This window comes from Aptenodytes forsteri, unplaced genomic scaffold (genome assembly GCF_000699145.1).
Source record: "Aptenodytes forsteri isolate BGI_AS27 unplaced genomic scaffold, ASM69914v1 Scaffold1, whole genome shotgun sequence".
NCBI lineage: Eukaryota > Metazoa > Chordata > Aves > Sphenisciformes > Spheniscidae > Aptenodytes > Aptenodytes forsteri.
The window spans coordinates 2,616,415-2,633,033 of NW_008795035.1; the positions used below are offsets into that span (position 1 = coordinate 2,616,415).

At 37.7% G+C, this 16,619-nt stretch overlaps 1 protein-coding gene across 1 annotated transcript; it reads left to right on the plus strand.

The window, feature by feature from the left end:
- The first annotated feature begins 183 nt into the window (after window positions 1-183).
- Window positions 184-16,263, plus strand: DUT (deoxyuridine triphosphatase). The gene is made up of 6 exons (XM_009276492.1): window positions 184-374; window positions 1,931-2,022; window positions 3,135-3,179; window positions 9,025-9,099; window positions 10,044-10,114; window positions 10,565-16,263. Exons 1-6 carry the CDS (start codon window positions 217-219, stop codon window positions 10,619-10,621), a joined length of 498 nt encoding a protein of 165 aa, XP_009274767.1. The 5' UTR covers window positions 184-216; the 3' UTR covers window positions 10,622-16,263.
- The last annotated feature ends 356 nt before the right edge of the window (window positions 16,264-16,619 follow it).

The following is a 16,619-nucleotide window of genomic DNA, read 5'->3' on the forward strand; positions in this document are numbered from 1 at the left end:
GCCGCGAGGGACCCCTCAGCGAGGGCCCGGGGAGTTGGGCGCTGGGGAGGAGCCGGGCGAGGCCATTCTCACCGGCGAGGGTGCACCGCGCAGAGAGAGGCGGGGGATGGAGCCGTTTCCCCCTCTGTTTCCGCCTTCAGTGGGCCGTGCCGGTTTTCGCGGGCTTTTCCCTGTCCCCTCACAGCGGGTCTCTCGCTTTCCCGTCCCCGCTCAGCGATGCCCTCCGAGGCCGTTCTGCAGCCATCCCCCAGCAAGAGGCAGAAGGGCTCGGTACCCAGGGAGCCCACCGCACGGCTCCGCTTCACTAAGCTGTCCGAAAACGCCTCCGCCCCCTCCAGGGGCTCTGCTCGGGCTGCGGGCTACGATCTATACAGGTGAGGGGACCCCACGCCACGCCCCGGGCCGTCCCGGCCCGTTTCGTCTCGGGGAGAGGCGCTGCCGCCCCGCTCGGTGAGCCCCTTGGCCCGGGGCTCCGACGGCCTCAGCCCCCGGAGGCCCGGGCCTTCGTGAGGCAGGTCCTCTTACTGAGCGGAGCCCCCCGGAGAGGCTCGCCGGCCCTGCAGAAGAGGAGGCCAGAGCTGGCCTGTTCGTTAGCTCCCGTGCTCCTCCATCCCTCTCCCTTCGTTTCCAGAGATCTGTGGTCCAGTCACGCTGCAGCACCGATTTCATCAGGTAGCGATGCAGCCGTTGGCCAAAAGTCAGGCTTGACACATCAGCCTGAGCTGCTGTTGGCGCCAGCATTGACTGGGTGCCTTCCTATTGAAACAAAAAAATGGTAGTGCATGTGGGCTCTCCCTACCAGCGCTTAGGCTTTTCTGCTTTCCTCTTGGCTCTTGGGTCCTGCCTGCCAAAGGGAGTTCTGGCAGTTTGATAATGCTCCTAGCTGGAAACCATGTGTTGCTGTACAGGCTTAGGTTTTGGTTTGCTTGAACTGATAATAACCATTGTTCAAAGGTTTTCACTATGTTCAGGAGTATCTGCAGCTAGGCTTGTGGTTGTTCGCATAGTGCTTCTTTGATCAAGTACAATCACTAGTTATATCTGAACTGCACTCTGACCTCCTCTAGCTTCCCTTTTTTAGTATGACTTAGAATAATCAGCCTGTCTTTTTCTTCCTTCGCCTATCTGACTTCCTTCCTGAAGCTTTGCTTCACCCGGCTTGACACTTTTCGTTTGTGTTCCTTTTGTCTTACCAGGTTTGTTTTTGTTCTTTTTCCAGTGGTGCACTGTACACCCGGAAAAAGTCCGTTTCATAAAAAGCCTTTCAATGCTTCCCAGTGTTTAAAAATCAGTTCTTCGTCAAGGCCAATATATGCTTGCCTTAAACAAGCAGAACAGTCTCACTGTGGTATTGTCATCACTGCCTTTCATTAAGCCTCCAGTTGGGTAGCTTCAGAAAAGTTCTTAAAATCTCTCTCGTTTGCAGTTCCCAACAGAATCATGTGAATCGTGAACTTCTGACCTGCTCAGAAAAACAACATTGTTGCCTAAAATTTAACTTAATAGATTATTGGTTTTGATTACAACTATTTCATCTGCTGTAGAAAGCTTAATTAGAAGAGTGTATTACCCTTAAAGTTTCTGCTTTTGCACAAAAATTGCACAACCCCATTCACCTAATGGTTAATTTAAAGTTAAACTTGTATTTTTTTTGTCTATCTTACCAGTTAAAAAACATTTAAAACTAGCAGTCTTAAGACTATGCTGTTCAAATGACACTACTGAAATCTTAAGCTAGCGCCATCACAATGGGAATATCTTGTGGTTTAGGATCTGCATTAGATTTTGCAAATCTGTAAGTAATTCTTGAATAAATTCTATGGTATAAATTCCCATCAAGAATAATTCTGGATAATTTTGTACCTTAAGTTACAGAGAAGAAAAATTTCAAAGTGTTCTGTATAAACTAGTGTTTCTTTCTTTAATGTAGTGCCTATGACTGTGTGATACCACCCATGGAAAAGGCTGTAGTGAAAACAGACATTCAAATTGCACTTCCTTCTGGATGCTATGGTCGAGTAGGTAAGTAAACAGGCTGTAAAAAGGCTGCAGAGTCATTGTAGAACAGGTGTGACGCCATCTTCACATTTAGATTCTGCCGAAAGCTTTCAGAATTAGTGTACACAAAAAAGAGGTGTCACGTGGCTGTATGATTTATTAAGCCTCGTAATAGACATTTCTTGTCAAATACATTTGAGGTTTGGTGTATGTCAAATGGCAAAAAGATGATCAGCAAAATTCATAATCTGCATACAACTTTATAGGCTATGCAATAGTTTGTTATTTCTCTGCAGTTTCAGAATTCAAATCACAAAGACCAATAGGTAATGGACATACCGAAAATACACCCCTGGATGTTTAAAAATTAACCCTGAAGTAAGAGTACTAGCGTAGCAGAATTTGACTACTTTTTGTGACAGAATACTTGAGAGAACCTATACAAGATATTTTGTTATGTTTTGCGCATTAGTTTTCTGAATTATGTATAAATTCTTAAAGCAGAAAAAGCAATAGCCACTCCAGTGGAAGAGCATGATCAGTTTGCCGTATCCTTTCATCTAAAAGGAGAATGCTTGTGCATTTCTCTTATCCCAGACAAAATTTTGAAGAGAGTAACATTTTAGCTCCTCATCAAAGTAGGCTAAGGTAAGCAAAAAACCCAAAAAACCTAAACCTGCACATCATTTAATTTATCTGTGTATAATATTTCTTAGTAAATTGCTTCCCAAATATTGTTTTCCACTGTAACTTGAATGGATTGACCTAATAGTCTTTTGGGATTATTCCAAACCAGTGGTAGCTGCCAAAAATAAACCAAGATTTAGATAGTCATCGTCTGCTCCAGCCGCCTTCCTTGGAGAAACCTACTCTGCAATTGGTGGTCTAAACAAAGATATGCTTATATCACTTAAAGATTGCAATTTCTTTGTAGCCTGTAGCAGCTGTTATTTTGTTTAACATATACATTAACAGTTACAGTAGTTCCTGTAAAATCGTGTTTATTTTAGAAAGACTGTGGAAACAGTTCTTGCTGCCACAACTCTGTGCAAACACACTATCTAACCTATAAATATCATGTAAGAGTTTTAGAGGAAATAAATTATTATACTTACAAAAAAATTCTTGTTTTCTAGCACCGCGTTCTGGTTTAGCTGCAAAGCACTTCATAGATGTTGGTGGTAAGATTTTTGTTCTTTTTACTAAGACTTTGTAAATCTTGATTGCAGAATTGCCTTAATTTCACATTGTAATATGTGTAAATAGATAATGCTAGCTTCATTGGTAGTCTGGCAAAAGGAGATAACGGGGTAATACCTCAGAGAGCCAGTGTGTCATAATTATTTTAAAACCTGCTAAATTATAAAAATATTACTGATTTTTGAAAATAACAACTGTGTCATACTTTTGTAGGCAGTACCTGGCATAGAAGTTATTTTTTGGTTTAGGCTTTAAAGATGACTTTTTACATTCTGCTTTCTCCGTTTTGACTAAGCATCTATGCGTGATTCTTTTCAGCCTAGTGTAAGATCTGAATGAATTCAATCAATAACATACAGATATTCTTTTACGCAGAGAATATATAGTAATGATATTCAAAAGGAATGATAGAAAGCACTGGAATACACCATTACTGTGGGTAGAATTGATTATTCAGAACAAAAGCTTTACTCTTACTGATGAAAATGTAACAAATTATGTAAAGCAAATGAAATTTAAACTCGTAACTTTGTACATTAATTGACTTAAAAATTGAAAGTCTTTTGAAACAGAAATAAAACTAAAATCCCACTTTCTACAAGTCTTTACTGGATTTTTTTGTTCAGTACTAGCAACAGATTTGTTTTGAACAGGGTGGGGTTTTTTTAAATATTTTGAGCTTTTCCTTAATCTTGATTAGAAATTCACAGATATCTCTTAAAAAACAATTATTATAGGCATATCTGTAATCAGAAGCCTTCATGAAAGCCTCACTGTCCTTTTGCCATATCCCTGTAACTGCAACATGAAGTAAATGATGTTGAAAGTTCAATTCCAGCCTTGCAGCAGGGCTGATCAGAGCACAGGCAGATTCTCTAAGTATTGTATTACAAAATGGCGTCTACATTGCACAGAAGTTCTCACCGCTAAGATTGTTGTGGAGTTATTCTGAGCACAGCTGTAACCACAGCAATTTAACTAGCACTAAATGTGTATTACGTTGTTCTAGTTGTATAAGAATACAGTTCTAAGTTAAATAAAATGTTGTCTGCCTCCTAAAACCCTAAGCAATTGGGTTTTCTGGCAGTAAATTGTAGTAAAAGAACCAAACCCTACATTTCTGATGTAATGACATAAAGAAGATGCATCTAATGGGTATCTTGAAAAGTGCTGGATGGCCGAGAGAGCACATTTTTTGCAAGCACGTGATAATTTGAGTCATAATGGAAGTTGACAAGAAAAGCGTGCTGAAAAGTTGAGGCCTTTTCCTCTTCACTAGGTTTTTGGGTTTTTTTTGGTTTTGTTGGCTTCCTGTTTGTTCCCTCCCCCCCAGTGTTAAACAGGAGAGAGTACTTAGAGCAGTGGTACTCAGCCTTTACTTGCTGAATTAGAAATTCAGCTTGGCTCTAGAGGTGAGGAAGGGTGACTCTAGGCATCCTTCTCTTTCTGATGCCAAGCCAGCCAAAAAGCAAAGCAATTTCCAGTATAATTCAGAGCTGCTGCAGAACTACTTTATTCTGTCTGCTTTATGGCATATCAAAGTCTGGCTGTGCTTGTGATACAGTTCTGGTATCAGAAGTTAAAGGGGAACATCTGTGCCAGCTTTGTTTCATTTAGGCTTTGTCTTAAATAAGAATTGATTCTTGCACGTCTGTTACACTAAGGTTTTTTAAGGGTTGCTGGGTAACATGCAAAAGAGCACTAAGATGGGAATCAAAGATTCTCTACACCCCTATGACTCTGTGTAGTTCACATTGTCTACTATAGTGTGGTTCTTTAAAGCAACGCTTCTAAAACAATTTTTTTGTTTATATGAAAAAATAACATATCCTCTGCAACAGTCTTTTCAATCTGAAAGTTAAACTAGGAAATACCAGAAGGCAACCAGAAGTGATTAGCAGGATGACCTATGTTCAGATTTTGAAAAAAATGACAGTTGACAAACCATGAGTAAAAACTACTGACAGTTAGTAGAGGACTTCTTATCAAAAAAAAAAAACCCAACCAAAACAATTGTTACATAATTTTAACTTGTCCTGCAGAAGTACTTTTGTCACAATGAGGGCATTATCCATTTAAGTAAAAACACATTGCCAGAAGTCCTAAGGGTCAGGGAGAAAAATTGGGATCATGTAACAATATGTTCAAAATTCACATCTGCTAGGTGTGGATGCTTTCCCAACAAGCAACGTGCCAAACTTCTGACAGAGTAAGACAGAATGTCAGACTGCCAATTCCAATGCATGATTTTTCCAAAAATTACTTAGATGATTTCCACCCAATACACATAATTTAGCAGAGTGCCTTAGTCCTCAGGAACGTATATAATTATTGCAACTTGCTGTTCCAGAATAACAGAATGCCAAGGATGTTAACGTGTTTTGCCAGTACGCCCAGTTACATAGAGTGAGTTTGTGACCCTATACAGAAGGAAAACTGATCAGGTCTTCCTGGATCATATTTTCCTGTATCTTCCAAGGATCATATATTCTTTGATACAAATAGCGTAGTTTGAACTCAAGATCTACACGGTGGTTAAACTCAGTAAGACTATGTCAGTGGAGGTATAATATATTTTAAAGAGAAATGATGGGTAGGAAATTCATTTCACAAAATCTTTACCCAGCTGTGCCTTTAATGGAATTTGAAATTATCATGGCTTTGACAGTGTTTCAGTCACTCAGCACAGCATTAGACTAATCGTTTTGGCTACAAAACATTTTTAAATGTTATTTTCTCAGTACATAACTTCAACTCTAATTGCAAGTTCTGTTTGTATGAGGTATGCTTTTAAGGAAGAAGCCTGCTCTTCCTCTCTGCATCCTCTGGAAAGCTTGCATCCTCAGAAGTGTGCAGGAAGTGCAATTCTTGCCTGCTAGAAAATACATCCAATACAATCTGTAGAACCATTACAAGGTGTTTATAGCTAAGCTTAGAAAATTAGTGTTTTAGTGAGAGGGTTTTTTCCCCCTCTAGTCAATAATACGAGTGATTAAAGTTTTCAGTTCAGCCACAGAAGTATTCATCAGTCTTTTCCATCTTTAGTTATCAGACAGTTTTCAAATCCTAGGGAGCCAGTCTCTAGCAGTAGTCAAAATAGGTGGTCAAAAGAATTTGTTATCTGTTCATAGAAGTATCTGTTTAGATGACAGCCTTTTCAACAAATACTTGTAAAAAAAATTTTGGTGTCTATACATAAAGCTGAGATTGTGCTAATGCCATTGTTTAAAGGTCAGGGAAGCCATCTGACTAGATTCATTGTAAATCAGTATAGATCCATTATAACACTCCTTTTCAGAAAGAAAAAAAAAAAGGTTTGGGGTTTAAAAAGGGGTAGAAGTACTAATGTGCCATTAAGCTCCAGTTACTCCAGTACAAAGTTTTAGATACTCTTTTTGTTTTCCTCCCAGAAAATAGCAGCAACATCTGGTAGATCAAAAGGTTAAGCGCTAACCAATACATTGAGTACAATTTTTGTCATGTAGAAATAAACTTGCTTTCTGTCAGAGATATGAAAGCCAAAAAGTTAATTTAGAATGACTTTAAGTAGCCCCAGTAGTTCTGTTCTATAAATTTTCTTCAGATAATTCCAGCAAAGATGTGACATGCAAGAGTTTCTTGCATGTATAAATCTAACCATACTACTTAAATGGGTACGTTGTATACATATAAAAGCATAATCTCCATTTAAATAGAATTAGTAATCTGTAGTAATCAGTTTTGAGTATTGTGTTATATAATACAGTATTCTGCTCTGATAAGAGAAATAAAACTAGCCCTCGTTATGTTAAGTTAGCAAATGCCATTATCAAAATCCAATGCATGGCAATAGCTATCCCAGCATATGGTCTAGGAAAAACGTTGTCTTAGCTGTACAGAAACACTTGAGAATGGTTTGTCAAATTAAGAATTTATCCGAAGAGCTAATGATCTTTTGTATGCATTTATGTGCATATGTACATAGTTTTCTGTGCCAAATATGAATTCTGGCTTTCAGCTCTCCAGCTGATTGACTCATGTGAACAAATACACCAAATTAGTGGGCAACTGACTGCAGAACTTGAGTGATGCTTAAAATTATTTGTGCTGCCATTACAAGTTTGTTGAATCTCTCTTTGTAATGCATCTATGTAGCATGGACTCGGTGTCCACTGTTGTATAAATCAAAGCAAATTATTTGAGTAGCACTCTTTAGCTAACACTTTGTGTCACCCCTGGTTTAGCAATTATGTAAGGGCTCCAGATTATCTGGTATTTTAAAAAGGAGGAAAGAATAGTACTTTGCTAGAAGTAAGAAGGCAAAATTTTCATGTTATTGTTTTATAGTTCAGCTTTTTTTGCTTATATATTTGACACGTGTGCATAGGATTTGATTTTTAATATTTTTAAGTATTGAATTGAATATTGAGCTGTGGTAGAAATTGTGCAAGAAAGCTCTGTGGTCACCAATATAAGCGATGTACTGTGATTCTCAATTTAGCTGATGCATAGTTGACTTTCTGAAAGCTGCTCTAACTTAAACCAAATAAACAGTATAGGACCTGTGCATGTAGCTTCGGTACATCAAGCTCTCTGAATCAACAGAACTGAATGCTACATTGAAGAATTTTTTTAATAATTTTTTTGATTCTGGAAAACACTCATGCAGAGCAACCCCTATGTTTTGTTCACTGTTACTTTTGACGGTGCTCTGTAATTAGGGTCCCTTTAAGCGATTGCATGCATTAAATACCAGTGAGTCAACTTGAGAACTGCATGTTTTTCTGAGTTTTCAGAACTCAGGGGATACTCCCAGTGTTACTAGCACCTTAATTAGGAAGCTGTTCAGAAATGTGATTGGATTAACCCATAACATTACAAGGGAAAGAGAGCTGTACAAATATGTTTTTCACTCTAGACCTAGTGCAGAGATCATACAGTAACTGTGGACCGTATGTACTGCAGTACTTTCACACAGCTAAAGAAACTAAGAAAAAACCCTCAGTTTTCTATTCTTAAGTGTGTCTGTTGTGGTTCGACATTAAAACTTCAAGGTATAGTCATACTACAATTCCCTCTGGTGTTTATAATCTCCAAAGGTAGTACTTTGTATGTATGAGTCTGGGAATGGCTTGGAATGACATGTAATTTTAGTATTAGAATTATTTCTGCAAGTAGACTTCAAAATACATGCTTTGGTCCACAAGGAAGCCCAAACTCCAGTTTTTCTACTGGAAGTATGCTTCCTGTATCAGAGAGAAAAACCCCAAAGAAGCAGAATGATTATTTTAACGTGTATTGGTAGATAATCTCCTTAACTATGTCGTTAATACAGTTATATAAACTATAAAAGCAAGCTTGTTTTACAATATTTACACTTGAACATAGCTGAATGACAATCAATTCCTTAAAGCTTTAGTTCTGTTAGCCTGCCTGAGATAGGAGATTTGGATCTGTGCAAATCCATAGCTCTCAAATAAAATGTTAGAGTTAAGAACAGATTTCTGCTTGACACTCAAAGAGCTGAAGTTAGCAGAACAAATGGAGCCTGAATTTGGTACAGCTGTCTTGATTTCAGATAGGGTATTACAGCTAAAATTAGTAGTACAGTGGTAAAACACTTCTTGATACGTGATGGTGTTTTTCAGTTCTTTTTGCAAGATTGAGTAGCATTTTTAGATATTTCAGTATTTTCATATATATTGTTTAATTGTGCATGAGTAATATAAAGGATGTTAATATGAGATACTGCAATCATCTACTAATCTAAACCTTGTCTAATCTACTTATCTAATATACTGACAACACTGATTAACTGATATCCCTCTTAATTCTTTCTTATGACAGCTGGTGTTATTGATGAGGATTACAGGGGAAATGTTGGTGTGGTACTCTTCAACTTTGGCAAGGAGACTTTTGAAGGCAAGTGTTAAGCTTGGCAGAGCCTCCTTTCAGCCATCTGACTGGAAATGAGAAACTATTTTTTCTTTAGAAGTCCATGAAGAGTTAGAATTAGCTGAGAACATTTTTCTTCTTACAATTAACAAAAACATGGAAACTTAACAATGCCCTCTCAAGGAAACACAAAAAGATTCCACTCCTAGCAAATTAGGCAGCATGCAAAAAAAACCAAACAACCGCAAAACACCCCAAAACGAAAACAAATAAAAAACCCCTGCTTAGCTAAGCTTTAGATTCATGAGCTGTATTGAAGCGCAACTTTGTATTACGTTTCTTGCTCTGCAAAAAAAAAGATTTAGCTGAGCAGTATTTGAGATAAAAGCTTCTCCAGGATCCTGGGAAACATGAGTAATAAAGATAGATTTTCCCTTAATCATGCTGTCTCTCTGCAAACAGTTTTAAGCCTCAGGGTCCAGTTCCAATATTGCCAGTGTTTTTGCAGCCTTTCCTGCAACTTCACAGCACAAGCTTCTTACGGAAGTTCTGTGAACCAGATTGGGTACTAATCAGAAATTTTGTTTTCCTTTTATCAGTTCGGGTTTTTTTCCCCCCAGAGAAATCAGTTTCTGGGTCTAGTTTAAAAAAGGAGCCACACTATGCATACAGCTGCCTCTCCATCTCTGCAGTATTTATGCATAATGACACTTAAGATGCCACAGTATGGCAGCAGGAGTGAGGGGAGATGCCTTGAGCTGGTACTGCTGCTGAAACTTCACCTTAAAAGGACTAAGCACAAGTTTATCTTAGCCTGTATTTTTCTGGGACTATTAACATCTGCTTAACTAAGTTTCAAATAAGTGTTTAGACTTTAGTACATTTTGATACTCTTGAAAGGGGATTGTCTAAACTTTGTATTGATTGTTCACTTTTTTGAAGTAACTAATAATATTTTAACTTCATTGCAGTTAAAAAAGGGGATAGGATTGCCCAGCTCATCTGTGAACGCATTTACTATCCTGAGCTAGAAGAAGTTCAAGTAAGTTGCCAAAAGAAAATATTTCTGCTATTTTCAATAATCAGTAGTTTAAGATAGTTGTATATGAGCTGAAATTTATGGTATAGATAAATACTTTGCTTTGAAACAACTTTCAGTGTTAAAACTGCATAGTAGCATTGCTACCTGAATAAAAATCTTGATGCTTTGCATGCATTTACAGGGATTTTTTTTTTTTGGTAGTTTTCAGAGTTAACAGGTACTTGAGAAACACTTCAGTATATACTGAAAACAGTTGTCTCACGATGTGGGATTTGTTTAAACTTGTACAAAAGGTACTCTAAAATGTCTCAAACTGTTTGGTTTAGTTTCTCAATTATAGCTATTGTTACGAGTAAATGTACCTTCCTCTATGACAGACAATACCTGTTGTGTAGAAACAAAAGGCAAGTTAAGACACTAAACCAACTTATCATAATTGATGTCTTTCAGGCTCTAGATGATACAGAACGTGGCGAAGGTGGCTTTGGTTCTACGGGAAAGAACTGAAAATGATTTGAATATGCTTTCTATATTTTTTATTTTGTTATGCTATTTCTAAATTTTCATTTGCATTAGAAGTGGGATTTTGGAGTACATAAAATTCAAGTTTTATTCAGAATTCTCTGTATCTGTCCTCTTGTCTATTTTTACAGGCAGTGGATTCATCTGCATTACAGGGAAACATGCATGACTGACTTTATTGATTAGTTGATGGATTATTTTTTCTTTTTGTAGATATTCAGTCCTCAGTAATAAGAACTCATTGTTTATGTGCTGATTATACTCTAATAAATTAAAAAAATAACTTAATGATTTTATTTTATTTTACTCACCTAAACTAAAATGGCTGATTGTTCCCTTGCCAGTTTGTGTTAATCTTCTGAAAGCTATCTTCCATGTAGCTCAGTATTTCAGGCTGAGGGCCTATTTCATACAGAATTGGTGATAATACAGGTATCGATATGACTTCACACTCTGACCCCTAAGTCAGAATAGGGCAAAGATATTTAACATTGCATCTTCTACAACCTGTCAAACTACGTGTGTTTCTGTTCAAAGCTAAAGTTCTGTCTTTGATCCTTAGCTGATCCTCAAACAGCCAATTTTTCAGCTCTCTATTAAAAGAGCAGGCAATACAGTGTTTGAGCTAAATAACACAACTCATCTGGAAATAACTTCTATATAGTAAATAAATGCTACAAAACATGCTATTGAAATATTTGTTGACAAATTCATTAATAAGTTACTGTATGGAAGAAAGATTCTGAATGATTGAAGCAGTGCATGAATTGTTTTTTTTCAGCTCTATTTTGACCAGTTAACATACTTTTGGAATCTGTCCCGAACCTGATTGTTTCATTAAGTGTGGGAACCTCTTAAATTACTCAAAAGCTTTCAGCTGAAAGAACGTGCACACAAGAGAAGGGACAAAAAGGAAAGAATCTTGAGTATTTTGCCACTTTACAGAAAAGAATTAGAAAAGGCTGTGAGGCTCTCAAACATAATTTTTTTTTCCTGCAGCTGTCTGTATTCTCTTTTTAGATTTTCTTAGCTGAAAGGTCACAGGTATGAAACACTGTGCTTTAAGTAGCGTTTCAACAGTGGAAAGGTAGGCCCTTTTGTAGACTAAGATGTTCACAGCATTCTTCTCCTTGGTAGTCTCGGATAACAACAACCCTGTTGGTATTAGTGTCACGTCCTTGTCTAGGACTAACCATTTCCAGTGAAGTAGGCCCAAAATACTGCGCGTTTTATACGTTTTACACATTTTACCCCCCCTTCCCCAAAGAGCTGGAAAATAAAGTGTAATATGACAGCATTCAGACCCCTTCAACCATAGGATAGTCATTACATTGACATGGCAGTGCTGAAACAGTAAGTACATTCATCTTTGACTAGGGTAGAAGTCTCTCCCTCCATGTGCATTAGATGCTTATCAGTCCTTTCTGCCTTCCCCCCCCCCCATCACAACACTGTGCTTATATCTGTATACCCAGACCTTCATAAGCAGGCTTACCATCCAAAAGCCTATTGTAAGCAAGAAGCACATCATACCAATGAAGTTTTAAATGAATTGGAAAAGCTGATCTTGACACTTAAGTTTCTTCCATTCTGTAACCTGCCAAAAAGGAACTTCAGTTACCAAAGGCTATTTAAAGGTCTTTTAAAATAACTGTGATCCTTTTGTGTAAAGCTCTTTCCTCTTGCTGGACTGTAAGTTGAGAGCAAGTTTTGCTGCTCCTCTTTTCTTCTCTTCCTGCCCCCAAAGGAAAAAAACAGCAGGGGATACACTGATGCAAGTGCTTTTTAAAAGATACTACAAGATGATCTTGCTTGGAACAGCAACCTACAAGGAAAAAGTTTAAGTTCTGTTGGCATGTACAATGTGTTGTACCTGTTGGAAATTGATCTAATTTCCATTTTTGAAAGTAATACTAATAGTCCAGATTCTGAGATAAGGAGGAATAGTATTAGCTTCTGAGATAGTGCTTTTTCTAGCAATCTCAGACGCACAAAGAAACATAAATTTACAGATCCATGCCTGCTGTAAGTTGTCAACATACAGTTATCTAAGTGTCATTACCAAAAAGGGCTCACTTATTTTGAAAATTGGTATAGTTGAGTTCCTTTTCATCGTTTCTCAATACTTAAGTAGAGCAGCATGTAATGAGTTTAAGATTACTGCAAGGCTCTTCCCAGTAGGACCTTGGAAAAGTCTGTCCATCTGAAACAATGGAAATGTTTTCAAGCTTTCAAGCTCACCTCTACACTGAGCTCCTCCCTGTGCATCAAACCATTGTGCTAGGGTAACAAATCCTGGTAATTCCTTTTATAGTGTTGGGGTTTTGCTTCAATACGAGTAGCAAATCTATAGAAGACAAATACTTCTAACCAGGCAGCAAGCGTTACATACCCATGTATTGAAAGCTCTTGAGTTGATGCTTGCTACTGCAGACCAGGGCCTGTATTGAAACCTGTAGGAACTTTTTGTTTTGGTAGTGAGTAGAGAGTTCTTACAACAGTATTTGCTACTTTCTGGTTCAAACCACGCTGCCTGCATCTCCCTTTTAAAAAAAAAAAAAAAAAACAAAACCACAAAACTCCCACAATTTCATTAATACGAAAAGCAATACCCTCAAAATTCTTTTAATGTTCCCTTTTTCCATTAATATCACCTATGCTACGAAAGTATTTTATCTTGGTATCTGGTAAATATACACAGAAGGCACAGAACAGTATCTGTTGCAGAAGCTAGTTTTTAACTTCCCCTGGCTCTTACTTGTACAATTCACCCTCTCCCTATAAGCAAGGGGAAGAAGACAGACTGGCACATCTTCAGCAAGGTTTAAATTTCCCTCTTTATAAAGGTACACTTTAAGTTTTAATTAGCACATTTGATCCTGTTTTAAACAAAAATCGGAATGTTTAAAAATTTCTATATTAGCAAAAGGAAGAAAGGACTGGGAAACACGTTGATCTTGTTCATTACTTTGAGATCTATCCTGCCTAAATTAACTCGTCGTAAATTATTTTTGTAATTCAATGAAAAACTGGCTAAGTGTGTCATTGACCGAACAACATGCTTGAGCAAGTAACCTCATGAGAAGCTAGACACTAACATGCATAGGTCTTACTTCTATCTAGAGAGATTCATGTCTCCAGAACCTGTCGCTGAGGTGTGATCCCCAAGGCTCACTATAGCTATGAAACTGAGGAGATGTAAAGCTCCAAAGCAAGTCCAAAGTATAATGCTATTTGCAAAAAAAAAGAAAATTACATTAAATAAAAATTATGTTGAGCTGCTCTCCATTGTCACTGAACAGGTCCAGACAAAGCTATTTAAGTTTAGACTGTCAACTACTGTTGTGGAAGGGACATGTCATCTCCAAGAAGAGTTACCTAAAGCTTGGGGAATGATCTTGTGGAACGTCCTTCATGTAAATGGAATGTGGAGCTTTTGTAATGGAAAATAATTTGTTGGGAATTCTCATCTGTAGCAGAAGATGGCTTTTTCCTGCAGGGAAAGGAAAAGGACATTACTAACTAACAATCTGCCTCCTTTCTTTTAGAAATGGATTTGACCCGTTACAAATAGAGGTAAGAGAAAATCTGGCCTTCAACCCCAGGTGAATTTGGAGGAGAATGCTAACTTTTGAATTCAGATGCTTGGCTCCAGATTCACCCCCATGGTGTGGATTCTATTTTGAGATCTGAAAGGGTTCTAATTTGGACTGAAATACATATGACAACTTGTATTTCCTTACCAAGGCAGACGCTGATAAGCTGCTGAGTGTCTTGAAGGAACAGGTGATCACTAGACAATTCCTACCATTTGAACTCTCCACTTACAGACAAAAATCTTAGAAGAAAAATTATGGTAATAATACCATTGATCTTTAGTCCTTTTCTTGGTTCCCCAAAGTATTAACCTGGTCTTTAGCGGTTGTGAATTTAAGCACTGCTTCCTCAGTTCAGCTACAGTTATATTACTCTGTGGCATGTTAAGAATTTTTTATTTCACGTTTTTTAGTAGATCAGCCACTAGATGGCACTTAAAGTTTGCTTTCTTTTCCACTTTTTTTCCAGAGGTATTTTTTCAAAGATCTGTTCATCTATAATTAGGAGTTGATGACTCCCATTGGGACTATGTTGGCGGAAAGCAAGATGCAGCAATGTTTGAGTGAAAGCAGGCAAAAGTATAACCATTAAAGGGGGAACAATGACTATAATTTAAATAAGATTTGGGTGGTTGCAGTGTTTGCATAATCCCTCCTGGCATGCAAGAGCAGTAGAGAAGCCTGTGGCTTTGCTCTCCTGCTGTGTTTCAACAAAAATGGAAAATTGTAATGAACAGCAACATTTTTCCTATCTTTCATATTCACTCTCTTCTTACTCCCCCTCCCTCCATTCCTTTAAGTGGAATGCAGTCTACTTAAGGATTGCATTGTAATGAAAGCAGCGTATAGCTTGGTAAACTCTGCACTGGATTCTTCAAATCAGATGCCTCTTGCTGCAAGTTCAGGACATAAATTAAAATTTACTTAATACATGTTAACCCAGTAGAGGCAGGTGACATATAGTAACCTGAATTATATTAATTTTTATTAAGGTTCCCTAGTTTCTGTAGTAGCGCAGTCTGGTGCTCTTGTATTTGTCTTCCCTCCCTCCCCCCCTTCTAATTTTTTTTTTTATATAACTATCATTGTATTCTTGCTTAAAGATGGTTAAATAAGTTTCGGTATTAAGTAAACTTCTATGACCCTGCCTATTTCCTGTCCTGTCAAACCTTTCCTTGTAAGAATAACAGTGTCCTTTTATTTGGTGGAGTGTAGCATGATGTTTTTGGCAGGCCCAACATTTTTGACTTGCATAAATTTGTGACCTCAAGTGCAAGAAAAGTGAATGCTTGCTTCAGTGCCTCATGGTTTCTGCCTAAAAAGAAAAGTGTCCACATCGCTAACCATTACAATTTCTGAAGGAAAATTATCAGCACACTTATTCCACCTGATTGCACATGACTGCACTTCCAAGGAAAAGAATCAGAAATAAAAATAAGTATTTTGCACCTAGTTATGTAAGGTACCAAAAGTCTGAAAATATAGGGCAGACTGTACTGCCTTACTGGTTTCTAGAATTGGCACGCATGGCAATTCCCTCACTAAAAGCTATTTGGCAATCTCTACCTCAGTGAGGATGCGATTCTGCAAAGTGTAAATTTGGGTCTGCTGCTGGGCAAAGAATGTCATTGCATGGTTGAAGGTTGCAGGATCAGGTCTGAAGTGAATTAACGTAATTATTTTCCTAAACTTTCCCTCCATTAACTGTGTGGTTATTTAGCTCTTTACTGCTGAAGGATGCTTTTCCCCTACTCTGTTAGGACACAGCAAGAAAACTTTTTACCCTGCCAAGCCTGAAAACCCGACAGATTAATTTTATAATTTGAGAGCCCTCATCCAGAAAGTAACTACTGTATTTTAATACGTAAAATATGCTTAAATAAACATATGTGAGCTGTATAGGCACACTTACTTGTTTCCCCTTAGATTTTGATTGTTTTTTCATTATGTCACAAAAATGTAATATTAATCATTGGCTTTTTAGGAAACATTTGTATAGTAAATTTTGTAACAGAAATAAAAGCTTTGTATCAATTAGTATTGCTTGTAGCCTTAACATTTAAAGCCGATAGCCTTGAACTGAAGAAAGTTATCTTTTGACTACTATTGATTACAGCAAAGGAATTTGTTTGTTTTTGTTTTGTAAAAGGAAAAAGAAAAAACAAGCAGTCATGAATGTAATATCTTTGTCCAGATTCTTTTAACATGAGTATTTTGTGGTTTATGGATTCGTAGTCCAAAAGGTTGTCTCCAAGTGTCCAAGACAAAATAACTGTGTCCTAGTTGGAAGAAGACTTCCCCTTTCCTTTGCAGCTAAGCCGATTGTGCCATGTCTAGCAAGCGTGGCAGCAGGTAGTATCCAGTGCTGCCTTGCTAACGCTCCTCAG

Coding starts and splice junctions, on each gene's coding strand:
- DUT (XM_009276492.1), top strand. CDS start 217: ATGCCCTCCGAGGCCGTTCTGCAGCCATCCCCCAGCAAGAGGCAGAAG. Junction 375..1,930: donor GCGGGCTACGATCTATACAG/GTGAGGGGACCC, acceptor TCTTTAATGTAG/TGCCTATGACTGTGTGATAC. Junction 10,115..10,564: donor CTGAGCTAGAAGAAGTTCAA/GTAAGTTGCCAA, acceptor GATGTCTTTCAG/GCTCTAGATGATACAGAACG.